The sequence below is a fragment of the Gastrolobium bilobum genome, unplaced genomic scaffold, assembly GCF_033153095.1.
Source record: "Gastrolobium bilobum isolate Gb01-03AN ecotype WA unplaced genomic scaffold, APGP_CSIRO_Gbil_v1 utg57217, whole genome shotgun sequence".
Classification (NCBI taxonomy): Eukaryota; Viridiplantae; Streptophyta; class Magnoliopsida; order Fabales; family Fabaceae; genus Gastrolobium; species Gastrolobium bilobum.
In genome coordinates this window covers 28798-48450 of record NW_026895090.1, presented here as the reverse complement: position 1 = coordinate 48450, position 19653 = coordinate 28798, and the positions used below count along the sequence as shown (strand labels likewise).

Here is a 19653-nt window from a genome sequence, read left to right as displayed (position 1 = left end):
ATAGGGACGGTCTGCATGGCCCTCGTAAGGTGACTGCCATCTCCCATCTGACTCTAAGAGTCATCCTGCAGACTGGGTGGAGGTGGTGGTGGTGGCGGTGGAGGTGGTGGCGGAGGAACATGACCAACATCAGGGCCATTCCTCATCTCCTCCAACGTGACTCTGAACATCGTCATGTTCGCCAGACGGTTGGCCTCCAACACGTCCTCAGTGGCCTTCCTGTTCGCCTCTCTGACGGCGTCCAGCATGGCCTGGTTTGCCATTCTCATGGCCTCCTGGTCGGCTACTCGGGCCGCCTGCATCTCAGCCAATGCAGCTAGGACAGGATCGGGCCGATCCTCCGAAATCTCGCGGTTTCTCCCGGGTTTTACCATGATTCTGCACAAGTTACACAAATTATGAGTTGATCAGGCCCACACAATATGGTCACATATGCATTATCATAATAATACTCGACGGAGCAAACACACAAAACAGACACAACCAAACATCCTAATCATTGCAATACATACAGGATTTTCCCTTGAACCGTTGCTCTGATACCATAAAATGTAACACCCTCACTCACCCACAATGATGCCTCTCACTCACACCAAGTGTTTAGGATGATATGAAACAACCAAGAAAATGGGTTCAAGGTTGAGTTTTGGTCAAGAACTAGAGAAGAAAGCAATGGAACAGTGCTCACTCACAAACTGATCAGCCCACTCACGTAGGAAAGAAAGGAGTCTCGGGTTTTGTGCCCATAATAAGAGTATATATAGGCCACACAAGCATTAACACACAGTATTAACTTTAATTGCTACGCTTAGCATTTTAATCCCAAACTTTGGATTATGAAACTACGTAATTTTCTAAGAATTATCATATTTTTATTATATTTTTCTGAGCACCTTTTCGGTACGCACTTTTCAAAGCCAGTACCGGTTTCTAGCACCATTTTTCATTATTTGGACTTGAAACTCGTTTTACAAGTCCTACATATTATTCTAGTAATTATCATGCACTTATCTTAATTTTCCGGGATTCTTTTTCGATACGCATTTATACCGACTAGCAGAACCGGTATCTGCATTTTTTTCCGAAAAGCGACTTTCAGCATTCTTAATCACTTACCATAATTATTAAAGCCTCTTAATAATTATTAGGGTCAATTATGGAATCATTTCCTAATTTTGCATAATTAATTAATTAAATACCTTAATTAACGGTGCGGGTTCTTACAACTCCAAACTCGATATTCTAGACCTAGATATTATTTTAGTAATATTCTTACACATTATAATTTTTCGACATACTTCACCACTACGCATTTATACCACGAAGCAAATCGGTATCTGCACTTTTCGTCAAAAAAGTGACTTTCAGCGTTATTAAGCCTTTATAATATTATCTAAGTCTTTCCATATTTATCAAGGTCAATTATGAAATTTATCTCTTAAACTCATAATAATTATTTAAATTCCTAATTTAACGGTGCGGGTTCTTACAAAAACAATTTTCAATTCGCTTCCCAATGCAATGGTTACTTGTTTCCTATGATGCACCGACATTTCAAAAAACCTGAAGTGTCACATCTGATACTCCTTGACACTGTAACACGCGTTGTAGAGATTCAAAAAGGGGTTCAAATATTGCATTGCATTTTTAGTGCCAACTATTAGATTCGCTGGATTACGATTACCATTTTATTAAGTTTAATATAAATATTTGAGATATCTTTTGTTTCTTTGCAAAATTGATGGGTATTATAAGTTTAGCTTCATTTTGTTGTTAAATTATTGAATATTAAATATAATATACACTACATAAATTAAAATTATTATTTAACATCAAAACATGTCATAACGTGTCGAAATCTAATATTTTTAAATTTAGCATATTTGAACCCCTTTTTGAATTCTTATGTCTCGTATCCCATGTGGGTGTTTGTGCAACATTGCTTGTTTCCTTCTAGTTTTATTTTAGGGAAAACATTTTCTCCTTTTAAAGAAGAAATTTTTTCTCATGTTAATGACACATTGTATAAGTGGGTCCCACAAAATAGTGGAAAGAGAAAAAAATTAAAGGTGGGACCCACATATGCTTTGAGTCACTAACATGAGAAAAAATTTCTCCTTTAAAAGGAGAAAATGTTTTCCCTTTATTTTATTACTTCAAGTTTGCTTCCCTACATTTTCCAATATAGCCTTCTATATATGCTTCACATACTTAATCACTTAAATTAAATATCATAGCAAACACATTTAACAAAGTAAAATTAGAAAAATCGAATCCAAACATGTCCAAGCTTCTCCATTACTATATTATTGAAACGGAAATCAACTAAACATTTTATCCTGGACAAAAATTTGAAACTATATATATTTCACACCCTAAGTAAATCAAATATGAAATATGGCTTCACAAGGTTGCTTAATATAAGTGATCATAAACTTCCGCTGGCAACCTTGGCTTTGCAAATGCTACTAGTGGCTTAGCTTTGGTGGTATCCCCTTCAGATTCAGAGAGGTCGATGCTATCCTCATTGGGTGGCACACTCCAAGTGAAGCAATGTAGCAACCTTGCAAATAGCGTAATAGTCATTGAAGTTCCAAGCATGAGCGCTGGACAGCTACGCCTTCCAATGCTAAATGTTACCAATTCCAAGCTTGGCTCTGTTAAAACCAAGTCAGACCCATCTCTTTTTAGATGACGTTCTGGTTTGAATTTGAAGGGTTCTTTCCAAACTCTTGGGTTTTGGCCAAGTCCTTGTCTCCTTAACAACACATGGCTACCCTTTGGGATGAAAAAATTAGCAACAACTGTGTCAGCCATTGAGACATGGGGAATGTTAAAATCCACAATGGGGTGAAGGCGAAAAGCTTCTCTTGCACAAGCCTTTATATAGTTTAGCTTGGGAAAATCTGATTCTTGCACTATCCTTTTCTTTCCAACCACATTGTCCAATTCTTCAGTTGCCTTTCGAAGTAACTCTGGCTGATTTATCATTTCTGCAAGTCCCCATTCAATTGTATTCGATGGATTATCCACCGATGCAATCATCATTTCCTGCAACAATTAATGATTTATGTTAATTTTTTGAGTATGAAATTCAGAGGGACATGCTAGTTACCAAGGTATATATAGATGGTACTAAAGATATTAACTACTATGTAAGAAAAAATAATATCGTACAAATTTATGTTGAATTTTTATTTAATTCTTTGTAAAACAATACTTTACATCAAGTAGGAAGCATATTTTACTATTATATATTCCAAATCAGAAATTTTTATATAGACTTAGTGCATTTGACTTATGTTCCGGTTGTAAAAATACATAGTTATAATATTAAAATTATTTTTTTTTCTCTTCATGTAAGTTGATAATTTTTGAAAAGAGAATAAAAAAATAATTTTAATATTATAACTATGTACTTCCAGAAATACATAGTTATAATGGATTACATAAAATAATTTTTTTATGTGTATGATTTTCCTTTGACTTATATAGAATTTTAATTTATTTAATGAAAAGTACTAATGATTTCAACTTTTTATTCACAAACTAAGTTTGTAGAAGAATTTGTCGATATATTAATGATATTTTCGTATAACAACATTTAATAATATATATATTCACTCATAGAAAAAGATAAATTAATATAAAAATAAAAGTAAGTTAATAAAATAGAATATTATTTTGGGCGTTAGTTTTTTTCTGTTACTTATGATAAGTCATTTTCCTGCAGATACATAAATACATAGTCCCACCATTTTTTTTTTCAAAAATCCAAACAAAAAAATTGGCACGAGTTTCGGTCTGTCAGTAGGAATGAAAATTTGTTTTTCTACAACCGTAGATAATGTTTTCCCTATTATTTTATGTCTTTATTAGATATAACATCTAAATTAATGTATTTTCTCAAAAGAGAAATTTTTTTTTGGGATTGTGTCCTAATTATCGTCTTGGGGTGATTCAGGACGAGTACTTCCGAGTTGAGCGGTATAATAAATATCCAACTCTTTTGATAATTCCTCCATTACTGAAATTCATGTTATCACTTGACCCTAACCTTGAATGAAGACAATTTTCAAGAAAAAAAACCTTGAATGAAGACAAAAATTTTCTATATTGATAAAAGTAACGCAACTTTGGGTCTTTTGACCATTGTACTTAGAGCTAGCAAAATGGATTCGGCTCAGCGGGCCAACTTATTCAACCCGTTAAACAGGGTAGGGCGAGTTGAGTTTTTTAACCCATCTCAAAAGCGGAGCGGGACAGGATGGACTCATTTTTTGGCGGGTTGATGGCGGGCATGGGCGGGGCGAGGCGGGTCAGTGTAAATAGGCTAGGGCTAGCGAGCCAACCCGCCCAACCCGCCAAACGAGACGGAGCGAGCTAAGTTTTTCAACCCACTTTCAAAAGCGGAACGGGATAGGCTGACTTTTTTTATGGCGGGTTGATGACGAGGTGAGGCGGGCCGCCTACTTTGCCACCTATATTGTACTACCCATTTTCCATTTTCTGTATCTACAAAACTATTAGGACAAATAGTGAAAGTCATTCAACACTCTTGAAATTGATGGTAAGAAGTTAGAACCCTTAATTAAGGATTTTGAATTCGAGTCCTGAAAATAAAATAAAAAATTGGAAGAGGTATCATTTTTAATAAAATGAGACAAGTGCTTGAATCAAATATAATCCGAAAGATGAATCTATTAAGAAACTAAAAACAAAAAAAAAACAAAAAAATAGTGAAAGTCACGATTTGGGGTTTTTTGACCGGTGATGTGCAAATCGCAAGAAAGAAATTTGCGAAGTGCCATATGTTCAGAAACTAATTTGATTATAGCCTTTGTGGAGCGTTAGAGATTAGAAACTCAGACCTACTTGCCTCAGTCAGACAACCATTACGTTGTCAGATGTTGCAGCGCAACATGGTCTGCCCATACTAAATCAAAACTTTTACTAAACTAATCTCCCATTTGTTGCGGACGTTCACTAACATGTCATGACAAAGCAACTGGAGTTTAGATATAAATAGGTGTTAGCAATGCGGAACAAGAATGGCATAAAAAAGCTCCCGGCCTTCGCGTCAGTATTAGACGAACAACAATCAAGAATAACTTCATACCACTATTCATTGTCCAAATATCATTGTCTTCCTTTTTATAGATAATGGGGAAATGAGGGATGAAAAATGAGACTACTTATAAAGAATGGGGGTTCGAAGTGGAAATCATGTGATAGAAAAAATGATCAATATAATACAGTTGTAAAAAAATTGTTAAAATTAATAATATTATTGTTTGGAAATTCTTTAGCAAAGTGATATATATTTTGATAAATTATTTGATCATGTGATCCATTAACATGACACATGTCATCACCATATGATTGACACGTGTCATGTTAGTGAATTTCACTTAGTTAAAAATAATTAAATTATTTCATTTAATAAAAAAAAACTATACTACATTAACAAATTAACCTCATTTTGGGAGAAGCGAGATTGTATACTTCAATGGAGTACCACGTGTAAAAAGGTACATACTACATACCATACTCATAAACAGTTTTTTCCAGATTTGTACTAGGAAGGTCAAAAAAAGCCCATGATCATTAGCATGTTTTTAAGAAGTCAAAAAAATAAATGAACTTTAGCAGGCAGCAGCTAATGTTTGCGCAGATGAAATAAGCACATAAATTGGTTTATACCTTTTAACGAGTGGTGTGCATCAATGTGTGATTGTATGTACCAAAATTTGAAAATGAACGAGGAAGAACGTTACCATAATTTGAGATTTAATTTCCTCCTCTGTCAACAGTGCATTGTTATCAGCATCTTTCAGTGAGATGAGAACATCAAGCAAGTCTTCTTCATCTTTCTTTTCCCCATTCTTCCATTGCTGAATTCTTTCCTCAATGATAGAATCATGATATTTCTTTACTATCATAACAGCACTCTTCATGTTTTTCTCACTACCATCCAAGTCAAGTCCTCTCAAACATGGCACATAATCAGAAACAGAAAAAGCAAAGAGGTTCCTTAACACAGTAAAAAGTGCTTGTACATGCTCCACTTCCTCAAAGCCAGGTCCTCCATCTTCGTTACCCTTTCCAAAGTACCTTCTGTTGAAAACCAACCTCCTAATCACGTTCCCAGAATAATGATGTGCAGCAACCTTAACATTCACGAGTCCACCATTTTTGCATTGGTTGTACACATAACGAACAAGGTTATCAGCTTCCTCCACCCGTTTGTCATGAAGCCATTGATGTCTGAGTGGTGAAAGCAAACCATTGCTAAGAACTTTCTTCATTTTCTTCCATTGTTCTCCAAAGGGTACGAGAGCTGTGGTCAAATATCCACTTGAGACATGCTCACTGGACCAGTTCAAAGGTCTTGAAGCAAGAACAGCATCATGTTTGATCAAGAATTCACGTGCAATTTCAGGGCTTGTCACAGGGATGACATGAACATTACCTAGACGGATGCATGCAATTTCAGTGTTTAGATCATTCATCAGCTTTTGTATCCATCTGAATGTTGACTTTTTTAGAAGCATTTCAGGAAGATTTCCAACGATGGGCCAAGGTGTAGGACCAGGAGGCAGTCTAGTGTTTTGGGATTTCTTGGTGCTATGATGTTTTATGAATTTGATGAATGCCATAAAGCCAATTAGCATGAGTATGATATACCAAAATCCTGTGGATACTAATAAGTGAGAAATTAGAGAGCCAAGAGAAGATGCCATAACATAAGTTGGAAATGGGGTTAAAGAGCATAAGGTTCTGAGATGCTATATTAATGCCTTAATGGGTATGATGTATATTATTATTATTATACAGCTATTTGCAATTAATGTCAAGCGTTCTGATTGTAGATATTGATGGATGTGATTAAAAAAATAACATTCCCCGAGGCGAATAATTATAATAATTACTCTACCTAACATATGATGTCATCTCATCTGCGTTATAATAATTTTAATAAATGGAATACTGAAAAACGAATATTTTAAGTTGACGAAGTATTGTATCCAAAAAAAAAAAAAAAAAGAGTTGACGAATTATAAATTGAAGTCATAATAACAATGCAATGAATGCATAAATTAATTCGATTTCCACCCGATAAACCAGATTGAACCAACCCGTTTTTGTTTGATTTGTTTTAGATTTAGCGATAAAATTATAAGACTGAGAGCTAAATTACGGAAAAAATATTTATGATTCTGTTATAGAAATTTTTTTTTGTCATATTTATTTAAAGTAAGTGAGTTTTATTTTGAAAAGAAGAGAAAGAAGGAGTTAGTAAAATCTATTCACTTTTATGTGAATATGATAAATAAATTTTTTTTCAGCAAAAACAAAAACAAACTCTTATTTTATTTGATTTAAGAGATAGAATATTCATATTACTAATTTTTTTTACTAACACTCTAATTATTATTGTATTAGAGAAAAAGTTGAATGAAAAGAACAACAACTTTTGAATCCAATAAAATTAGAGTGACAGTAGAATAATAGTAAAAAAATTAATATTACGAATATTCTATCTTTTTATTTAAATATTTTTTTTTATTATATCCACGTGCATTGGAACTAAACAGATCCATGTTCACATTCAATTGAAACTGAAGATTGTATTAAAATTATAATCGAAATTTTGTATATTCTCCTCTGAATATCTTTATGGGGAGGTTAAGGATCATTTTCCTCTGTTTATGACTAATATAGCATTTTTAATTACTCAAAAGTGTCCACGATTACTTTACAGTTTTCACAAAACTGGAGAAATGTATGAATTCTTTAAATGTTACATTAATTTGAAAATATAATTTAATGTGCACTTCTAAAATGGTAACCAGCATGAGAGCCAGGTAAATGGCAAAGTTAGCGTCACATAGATGCTTTTAGTTAGAACTCACATCAACATCCACAGAAGAAATTAGTATAGAGGTTAATTGGAAACAATCCATGTTAGCAAATATTGTGAAATGGCATAATAGGCTTGAAGAGCATCCTTTAATGAGAAAATAAAAGAGTAATATTTTATTAAAGTATCATATATTATATGAAAAAGATTATACTTCAATCAAGAGTGTATGACCGGTCATACTTAGTGTAATTTGTAAAAAAAAAATTGTTAACGGAACTTTCCCCGTATTAAATTATTCAAAATATAATTACATCATTAATTTTTTTATTTTGCTCGATAAAAATATTAAAACATAGGATGTAAGAATTTGTTTATAGGTTTTATTTATGACCCCACTGTGGCCGTTTACAAAAGTATTTACTATTTAATATTAGGGTAATAATTTTCTCATACAAGAAGAGATAATTATTATCTCCTACAAACTTATTTATGGAGGTGAGATCCACTTTTAAAAAGAGAAAAAATAAAAAAATAAAGTGAGACATGTAAGAACCCGCACCGTTAATTAATGTATTTAATTAATTAATTATGCAAAGATAAGAGATGATTTCATAATTGACCCTAATAATTATTTATGAGGCTTGATAATCATAATAAGTGATTAAGAATGCTGAAAGTCACTTTTCGGAAGAAAAGTGCAGATACCGGTTCTGCTAGTCGGTAAAAATGTGTACCGAAAAAGTATCCCGGAAAATTAATGTAAGTGCACGATAATTACTAGAATAATATGTAGGACTTGTAAAACGAGTTTCAAGTCCAAATAATGAGAACTGGTGCTAGAAACCGGTACTGGCTCTGAAAAGCGCCTACCGGAAAGTTGCTCAGAAAAATATAAGAAAAATATGTTAAATCTTAGAAAATTATGTAGTTTCATAATCCAAAGTTTGGGATTAAGATGCTAAGCGTAGCAATTAAAGTTAACACTGTGTGTTTAAATGAGTTTTGGCTATAAATACACTTTCTAAGGGCACATTGCCCTAGGTACCAGAAAACCAGCGTGAGTTCTCCTTGGTGGCTGACCTCCTATACTGTTCCATTGCCATTTGCTCCATTTCGAGACTGTGATCGATCATTGTATGCTTGTTTCTTCTTAAAACCTTCTTCCTAAACACTTGTTCTTGTTTGAGTGAGCCTTGGGAGGTTGGAAGGCACCATTTTTCTTAGTGATCAGCCACTGTTTTTGTTTGTTTGGGGGCTGACCTTGGTGGTTGGGTTGAAAGAAGCCTTGTCTTGGATTTTTGGTGATCAAAGTGTTGATCTTTAGTGCTAAAGGGTCAACCTTTCTTACCATTTTCGTGCATCCTCTTGTGACAGTAGCTTGAGACTAATTGTGAGCTCCAAAGGGCAACCTTTCCTTCTGTTTTGAGCTGGGGTATGTGTACCAACCTTTGATCTTGAGTTTTAAGGCTTAAAAATGGAAGCTTGATGCATGTTAAGGTTAAAAGATGATAACTTGTTGTTGAGTAATGTTGAACACACCTAGAAATGCATGATTAGGTGTTTAAAATCGGTAAAAGGGAACCTTTAAGGGATATCTTCACGAAAATGCAGAAACTGCATTCTGTCGTGAAATATCCGGATATCTGCCCGTGGAATATCCGGATATTGGATATCCGGATATGATATCCGGATATGTGTATTCGGATATGGGGTTTTGGGATATCTGGATATTGTATATTCGGATATGGGATTCTGGATATCCGGATATGTACAGTGAGATATCTGGATATTGCATATCCGGATATGGTCCCGAGGAGTATCCGGATATTCTGGGATTTCGCACAACAGTAGCTGTGCTGTGCATACAGTAGGCTATTGGGGGTTTGTAGACCCTAGATTGATGAAGTTGAACTTCTGTATTTAATGGACTAAGCCAGAATCATGGGATTAAGGGCTTGTGGCTTTGTTAGAAGCTTTAAAACTTGAAAACGTAATGAAAAGGCGTTGTCTTTAATTTGTATGCATGTGATACATGTTTATTGATTTATATTTGGTCCATATCATATTGTGATCTGCTGTGATTGGACTTTGAGCTTGTGGCATTGGATAGCTAGCTTAGAGGTAAGCTTTCGTGTCCTCGGTTTAGCCATGTTGTGGTTCCACCATGTCCCATGGGGAGATGGTATATGCATGCTGTGTTACATGCTTTTGATGTTTTGGAAATGCTGTTGAGCTATTATATGTTAGTGCCTTGTTGATATGCATGGAGGTGTTCCACCTATACGGTAAGCCTGAGTATGTAGAACATACAAGAGGGTGAGGCTGTGGGTGAGGTGCAAGCGGTGTTCCTTGTACTACATGTAGGTAATAGACGTATTCCTACATTTCTCTGGCCAGTAGATAGTGATTACACACATGCCATAGATATCTGTTGCACTACATAGCTTTGGAACTGATAATGATATAAATGCTTTTCGAACTTATATTGCACATGTAAGTGAGCTTGGGGTGGAAGATCTTTGCGGACCCCTTGTCTTACTGAGATTTCTAGTTTAGAGATCTCACCCCACGTTTGGGAATGCTTATTTCAGGGTCAGGTAATGTTGAGACCTCAGGCGGCAGGAGGCCGGAGCTGAGTTAGATTGCTGTTATATTATGTTGTCATGATTGGATGCTGGATTTGCATGCTGCTTATGCTTATAGCTTCAGTTTATGTTTATGGAGTTTTATGTTGAGACTTGTTGTTTACTATGTTTATTTGGTGAGCATGGGGATTGTCCATGACACATAGTATTATTATGTCTTGTTTATGTCTCGAGTCTTTTGGAGTTGTAATAATGTACCAGGATATTGTCCGGATTACTTGATGTAATGCCGTGATTTAGATACACACTTTATCTATATATTGAGATATTTCAGTAGATCTCTTATTGCAATTTACATACAGGCGATATTTTATGAAATTGATTAAGTAATCAAGTTGGTAATTGATAATGACGTCACAATTGAAAAGAAAAAGAATATTCCGCAATTTTTAATTAAGCACCGCTTAATACGATGTAATGTTAATATTCCGGGTATACACGGGATGTTACAAGACCCATCTTGAATTTATGTAGGTAGAAGATAGATTATATTTTATGTAACGTATGAATAATAAATCCCTTAACATTATTTATAACAAAATGACATCCCAATTTGCAAAAACCGTACCATGTACGCACGTATCATCTGATGCTGGTTGGTTGTGCCCCTGTTTTTTAATACCCGCGCTTTGTGTCACGATAATAGAAAAAGTAGAAAAGGACCAGAATGGCAACTAGTAGCGTTTTATCAGTTTCCTATTAAACAAATAATGAGTTTAATATTTATATTGTTGGAGATAAATTTTATTTTTTCACATATAAAAAATTATTGAATTCATGTGAGCTCATATAAAAAAAGAAATATAGATCCTATATATTTTTGAGAAAAGTATTTCTCCAGTCACTAGAGATAACTTTATCTCCAGTAACACCAAATTGACGTCATTTTGGGTTATAAGATTAAAAAATGATAGTGATAAAACTAATATAACCCGGCAATTTATTAAAATTACAAAAACACATTGATTTTTGCCCCAAACGACGTGATTTTGGGCTTATAGGAGATAACTTATCTCCATTGATCGAAAAAATCCTTTACCCTATATTTTTATGTGTATATGGAAGATAAATTTATCTAGAAACAATAAACTCATAATAATATCAACAAACCTACAATCATGTAAGAACCCGCATCGTTAATAATTAATTAAATAATATTATCTATGTCGGAGCATGGATTTGATCAAGATTATGCATAACTATGGTAAGATGAGTATTTAGAAAGCCGAATAATGCTTAAAGTCGCTTTTCTGATGAAAAGTGCAGATACCGATTCTGTTTCACAATATAAGTGCGAACTGGTGAAGTATCCCAAAAAATTATAATAAGTATATGAATATTCTTAGAATAGTATCTAGGTCATGAATATCAAGTTTGGAGTAAGAATAATAAGTGTTGATGTCAGAACTAATATCGGCTATGTATAAAATGCGTACCGACAAAGTGCTGCGAAAATTATAATAAAAATATGATAATTCCTATAAAAATGGCTAGGTTCAGAATATGAAATTTAAAATTTAAAATGATTAGCTGAGCTATTAGAACTATTACCGGTGGATTAAGTTAAAGCACCTATATATACTAAATGCACATATTTCTAGGGCATTTTCCACCAACTTCTATGTGAGTTTTGCTGTAGCCTTGTGTTCTTCACCTTCCACAACCTCTTCTTCAAGAGAAACCTCTCAAGACCACTTTTCTCATTCATTCTTCTCCTTAATCTTGTAAACACTTAGTAGTATGTATTGGGTGGGAGAAAAACTCTCGTTTTCTGAGTAGTAGCTGCTGTGTGGGGAGGTTTAGGGTCTGACTTCATTGTTCGTAGAGTGCGAGCCATTTCCTTGACACTTGAAGCTTCAAGAAGCTATTTTGTGGAAAAAAAGACCAAGCTTAAGGGCATTTTCGTGGCCTTGTGGTAGCAGAACCATAGAGCTGAGTAGAGAGCTCCAAGATCATCCTTTTATTCTGTTTTGAGCCTTTGGGTATGCACCACTACCTTTGTTCTTGAATATTTATAAAAAGAATGAACCTTGATGCATGTAATAAGTGAAAGCTGATAACTTAAGTGTTAGTAAGGTATAACATACCTAAAAATGTATGCTTGAACGTCTGGAAATGTGAAAAATGGAGTCTTGGAAGAATATCTTCACGAAACGCAAGAACTGCAGTCTCTCGCGAAATATCCGGATATTGGGTTTGAGATATCCGAATATGGATATCCGGATGTTGACCTGTGATATCCGGATATGTCCCCGTGAAATATCTGGATATTTTGGAAAAATTCGTAGTGTGAGCTGTTCTGTCCAAACAAAAGCGTGGATTGAGTTTCTGGACCCTTAATTGGTTAATACGAACCTCTGGAATAATTAAACTAAGTTAGAATCTAAGATATAGAAGGCTTATGGCTTTGAGAGAAGCCTAGGGTCATTAAACGAAAAGGGAAACATTGTTTTAATGAATTGAATTTCTAGATTATGAATATTGATAATGTTTATGGTATAAACAGACTGTGATTGTGCTGTTTGGTGACCGTGGACTTGTGTGGACTCTTAGTCAGGACTGTTAGCTTGACAAGTAAGCTTTCGTGTCCTCGGTTTTGCCCATTATTGGTTCCACCATACCTCTTGGAGGGATGGTTTATATGCATGCTGCGTTTTATGAAAATATATGAAGAATATTTGATACGTTGCTGAGCTGTTTTATGAGTGCAAATGCCATATGATATGTCTGGGGTGTTCCACCTAAACGGTAATCCCTGAGTATGTGGAGACATAAAGACGGTAATTCCGTGGGTGAGGTACAAGTGAGGAGCCTTATACTGTGGGTTGTAGATGTACGTAATTCCTACCTTTTATTCTCTGGCCAGTAGGATGCATACACACATGACATGGATATATGCTGCATTGCACAAATTATGAAATTATAGTGCTATATCTTTTGGAACTTATATTGCACATGCAAGTGAGCTTGGGGTGGAGAGATCCTTGAGGACCCCTTATCTTACGGAGATTTTTTTTTAGAGATCTCACCCGATGTGGGGCACATTATCAGGTACAGGCATATCTGAGGTTGAGACCTATGGTGGCAGGAGGCCAGAGTTGAGCTGAGATGTTGCATGCTTACATTGTGATATGTGGATTATATTATGCCATGATATTAGTATATGGTTGTATGACTTGAGACATGATTAGCTATGTTGTTTGATTTGGTGAGCATGTGGGTTGTCCATGCCACAATGGTATAAGTTATGTTTATTTCATACTTGAGCTGTATATTGTATCAGGATATTGTTCGGTCTACGTGTTGTAGTTCCGTGACTTGATACCATTTTATCCTATAAGGTTATTTGTAACATCTCGTGTATACCCGGTTTGTTAACATATCATCGTATTAAGCTGCGCTTAATTAAAAATGCGGAAAATCTTTTTCTTTTCAATTATGACGTCATTAAACTTAGCCAAGTTGATTACTTAATCAATTTCATAAAATATCGCCTATATGTAAATTGCAAATAAACATCTAACTGAAATACCTCAGAATATATATAAAGTGAGTATCTATGTCACGGATCCACTACACGTGGTCCGGACAATATCCTGATACATTAATACAACTCCAAGTGAAACAAGGCATAACCAAGTCTATGTGGCATGGACAATCCCCATGCTCACCAAATCAACAACATAACCAACAGAGTCTCAATAGAGAAATCCATAAACTGAATCTAAAAGCATAAGACAGTAAACAGGATCCAACATCCAATCATAACAGGATATCAGCATAAGCAGCATAAACATGTAACATCTATCAGCTAAGCTCTGGCCTCTTGCCACTAGAGGTATCAACCCCCTGGTTACCTGAACCTGAAATAAGCATTCCTCAAACGTGGGGGTGAGATCTCTAAACCAGAAATCTCAGTAAGGCAAGGGGTTCTCAAGGATCTTCCTCCCCAAGCTCACTTACATGTGCAATATAAGTTCAAAAGCAGTAGTTTCCAATATAAGTTCCAAAACTATGCAGTGCAACAGATATTCATGCCATGTGTGTCAATACTATTCTACTGGCCAGAGAAATGCAAAAATACGTCTATTACCTACAGATAGTACAAGGAACACCGCTTGCACCTCACCCACAGCCTCACCATATTGTATGTACTACATACTTAGGCTTACCATATAGGTGGAACACCACATGCATATCATAAAGGCACTAGCATATAACAGCTCAACAGCATTTCCAAAACATCAAAAGCATGTAACACAGCATGCATATAACCATACCCCCATGGGACATGGTGGAACCACAACATGGCTAAACCGAGGACACGAAAGCTTACCTTGCAAGCTCACTATCCAATGCCAAGAGTCCACACAGCTCAAGTCCAACACACAGCAGATCACAATCTGATTAGGACCAGCAAGCATATCAACACTCATAGCTCATAAGCATAAACATAAAGACTACGTTTTCCTCTTACGATTTATGTCTTAAGGCTTCACACAAAGTCATAAGCCCTTAACCACTTGATTCTGACTTAGTTTGATTAAAACAGAAGTTCAACTTCATCACTCTAGGGTCCAAAACTCCCCAATAGCCTACTGTATGAACAGTGCTGCTACTATTCTTCGAAATTCCAGAATATCCGGATATTCGTCGGGGGCATATCCGGATATCTCTCTTCCAATATCCGGATATTCAGATCCCCATATCCGGATATCAATATCTGAATATTCACAACCAAATATCCGGATATTTCGTGACAGATCCCAGATTCTGCATTTCACGAAAATCCAAACCAAAGGTCCAACTTTTACCGATTACAGAAGCTTAAACATACCTTACTAAGTGTGTTAAGCATTACCCAACATTAGGTTATCATCTTATCTTGTTACATGCATCAAGGTTCCATTTTTAAGCACTTAAACTCATGATCGAAGGTTGTAAGGCTTACCAAAGCTCAAAACTCAGCAACAATGGGTCATGGAGCTCACCAAACAACTCCTCAAGTTCTGACTTCCCAAGGAAAAACGAAAATGATGATCAATGTAACACCCCGTATATATCCGGTAATGTTATCATACTATCGTATTAAGTTGCGCTTAATTAAAAATGCAGAATATCTTTTTCTTTTCAATTATGATGTCATTATCATTACCAACTTGCTTATTAATCAATTAATAAAACATTGCTTGTATGTACATTGCAATAAACAGCTAACTGAAATACCTCATTAATTAAAATAACATAAGTATGACTCTAGTCACGGAGCTACAACACGTAGACCGGACCAACTAGCAGTTTATACAACTCAACTCAAAAGTACTAGCAACATGGTGGCATGGACAACTCCCATGCTCACCCCAAATAAGGCAACAAAGCCCACAAAAGTCTCAACTCAACAGCAACATAAGCATATAAGTGCAGAAAACATAAACAGCATCCAAATCCAGCATTCACACAGGTCAGCATAACTAACAGCAATATCATCAACTAAGCTCTGGCCTCCTGCCGCCAGAGACATCAGTCCCCATACTACCTGAACCTGAAATAAGCATTCCCCAAACGTGGGGTGAGATCTCTAAACAAGAAATCTCAGTAAGGCAAGGGATCCTCAAGGATCTTCCACCCCAAGCTCACTTACATGTGCAATATAAGTTCAAAAGCAGTTTATCATCATCAGTTCTAAAATAGTGCAATGCAGCAGATAATCATGTCATGTGTGTCAATTCTATTCTACTGGCCAGAGAAATGCAGGATTTATATACGCCAAATACCAACACATAGTGCAAGACGCCACTTACATCCACCCCGGATCACCGTCTTGTATGACGCCACATACTCAGGCTTACCGTCAAGATGGAACAACACATGCATATTAAAAGCCATTACACATAAAGCTCAGCAGCATTTCAAATATTCAAAGCATGTAATACAGCATGCATATAACCATACCCCCATGGGACATGGTGGAACCACAATATGGCTAAACCGAGGACACGAAATCTTACTTCTTAAGCAATCAATCCAAGTCAAGTCCACACAAGCTCAATGTCCAAACATAGCAGATCACAATTTGATTTAGGACCAGCAAACATATCAATAAACATACTCTACAAGCATACAATTTAAAGACAACGTCTTTCCTTTATGTTTTACGTCTTAAGGCCTCTAACAAAGCCACAAGCCCTTAATAACATGATTCTGACTTAGTTAAGTATTTACAGAAGTTCAACTTCATCAAAAAAGGGTCCACAAACCCATAGCTCAGTTCTGTATGAACAGTACCGTACTATTCCTCGAAATCCCAGAATATCCGGATATATGTCGGGGGCATATCCGGATATCAATATCCGGATATCTCTCTGGCAATATCCAGATATCAATATTCGGATATCCAGATCCCCATATCTGGATATCCATATCCGGATATCAATATCCGGATATTTATCGACCAAATATCCGGATATTTCGCGACAGAATGCAGTTTCTGCATTTCGCAAAGATATCCAACAAAGGTTCCATTTTTAAGCCATTCCAACGTCCAAGCATGCATCTTTATACGTTTTTAAGTTCATGTTAAAACATACCAAGACTTGTTATCAAAAAAAAAAAAAAAAAAAAAAAAAAAAACATACCAAGACTTCATCTTTAGAGCACAAAAACACATGATCAAGGTTGGTGGCACTTACCCAAGCTTAAGAACAGAGGAAAGAGTGCTCTTGGAGCTCACCAACAGCTCCTCAAGATTCTGACTTTGACACAAAACAAAAATAACACACCAAGGTGGTTCCTTTCTTCACAAAGAAAGCTCCATGAAGCTCCACAAAGCCAAGGTAAAGGCCCCTACCTCACCAACAAGGAACACAGCCCAACCACACTCCCTCACAGTAGCTGGATACTCAGAAAAAGGAGTCTCACTCACTCACAAGGCTACCCCCCACAACCACAAGGTGTCTTGATGAAGAAACCACCAAGAAAAGTGGTCACTTGGTTAAGGTTTACCAAGAACAAGGAGGATATGGCAATGGAGCAAAAGGGAGAGGGCTGATCAGCCACAAGGTCACGTAGCAATTCTGAGTGTCTAGGGTTTTGTGCCTTAGTAAGCCTATATATAGTCACTTAAGTATTTAACACACATTATTAACATTAATTGCTACGCTTAGCATTTTAATCTCAAACTTAGGATTCTTAACCTACTCAATTTTACAAGAATTATCATATTTTTCTTATATTTTTCGGAGCACCTTTCCGGTACGCGCTTTTCATAGCCAGTATCAGTTTCTTGCATCAGTTCTCATTATTTTAACTTGAAACTCGTTTTACAAGTCCTACATATTATTCTAGTAATTATCATGTACTTTTTATAATTTTCCGGGATACTTTTTCGGTACGCATTTATATCGACTAGCAGAACCGGTATCTGCACTTTTCTTCCGAAAAACAACTTTCAGCATTCTTAACCATTTTCTATAATTATTTAAGCCTCATAATAATTATTAGGGTCAATTATGGAATTATTTCCTAATTTCACATATTTAATTAATTAATTTCCTTAATTAACGGTGCAGGTTCTTACATTCACCCCACATTTTTAGCATTTTGTCCTCAAAATCAGAAAACATACATGTCCCGAAGCGCGGGATACTGTCGGAGAAGCTTGTCCTCTCGCTTCCAGAATTACCCTTCAGGAATTCTTCCCGTTAAACGTACTCTGACCATCGAAATGATCTCACTCCTCAGTTGCTCCTCGCCACAATCGAGAAACTTGAGTGGTCCGACAGGATTTTTCAAGTTCTCCCGAACCTCCACAACATCCGGTTGCACCACGTGCGAAGGATCCGCTACAAACTTGCGAAGTTGAGACACGTGAAACACGTCGTGGGTGTTGGCCAAGTTTGGAGGCAAGGCAAACTGGTAGGCAACAGGTCCTACTCTACCATGTAACTGGTATGGCCCAATGAATCGCGAGCTCAGTTTCCTCGCTTCGAGTGCCCAAACAACACTGGTGACAGTGAAAGTTTCACAAACACGTGCTCACCCTTACAGAACTCCAGTGGACGATGCTTGACATCGAAGTAACTCTTCTGGCGACTCAGCGCCTGCCTCAACTTCTCTCTAATCATCTGAATCTGCTGGGTGGTAAATTGGACAAGGTCTAAGCCACACAACTCTTTATCTCCAACCTCAGACCAACAAGTAGGAGTTCTACACCTCCTACCAAACAGCGTCTCGCAGGGTTCCATGCCCAGGCTAGCAAGGAAAAACACAATTTCACAAAACTCAACCGATGCCAGGTACCTATCCCATGCTGAGCCCTGCCCCAAAGTGCAAACTCTCAGCATGTCCTCCAAGATCTGGATGGTCCGCTCAGTCTGTCTGACAGTCTGAGGGTGATAGGCTGTACTCAGTCTCGACTGAGTTCCAAAAGCTCTCCGCAGTGCCTCCCAGAACCGAGATGTGAACTTTGGGTCCCTATCGCATAAGATACTCTCGGGCACCCCGTAAAGCCTCACGATCTCGCAAACACATGGTTAGGCTAACTGCTCTGAAGAAAAGCTCACCTTCACTGGAAGAAAATGGGCAAACTTCGTCAGTCTGTATACAATGACCCATATCGAGTCACAGCCAACCTGAGTCTTCGGCAAACCCACAACGAAGTCCATGGAAATGCTCTCCCATTTCCATTCCAGAATCTCAAGAGGTTGAAGTTTACCTGACGGCTTCTGGTGTTCGATCTTCACTTTCTAGCAAATCAAACACTTGGACACCTACACAGCTATGTCCTTCTTCATTCCCGGCAACCAGAAGTTTCTCTTCAAGTCTTGGTACATCTTAGTCGCACCAGGGTGGACCGTAAATTGGCCTTTATGGGCCTCTGCCATAACCTCTTTGGTCAAAGGACCTCGAGGAATCACAACCCTCTTCTGAAACAACAGAAGTCCATCCTCATTCCAAGACACACCGTCTTGGTTCTTCAAGTAGTCCAGGCATTCTCTCTGGACTTGTGCCTCTTTAATCTTTTCCATGAGCTCATTCTCCTCTCTCGCAGTCTCCATCTCGAGAAGTGCACCCCCAACAAAGAGGTCACCGACAAAACTCGAAGTTTCACAATGACATCAAAAACATCATTCAATTCTCTGG

At 36.7% G+C, this 19653-nt stretch overlaps 1 protein-coding gene across 1 annotated transcript; it reads right to left on the bottom strand.

Moving 5' to 3' along the window:
• Positions 1–2415: 2415 nt before the first annotated feature.
• On the bottom strand, positions 2416–6659 carry LOC133294334 (isoleucine N-monooxygenase 2-like). The gene is made up of 2 exons (XM_061493309.1): positions 5778–6659; positions 2416–3051 (listed from the first exon to the last, which is right to left on the bottom strand). The coding sequence occupies exons 1-2, from the start codon at positions 6657–6659 to the stop codon at positions 2416–2418; spliced, it is 1518 nt and encodes a 505-aa protein (XP_061349293.1).
• Positions 6660–19653: the final 12994 nt, after the last annotated feature.

Excerpts from the sequence above, each read along its gene's own strand:
- LOC133294334 (XM_061493309.1), bottom strand. The coding sequence starts at position 6,659 with ATGGCATTCATCAAATTCATAAAACATCATAGCACCAAGAAATCCCAA. Across the intron at positions 3,052-5,777 it reads AAATTAAATCTCAAATTATG|GAAATGATGATTGCATCGGT; the intron begins GTAACGTTCTTC and ends TAATTGTTGCAG.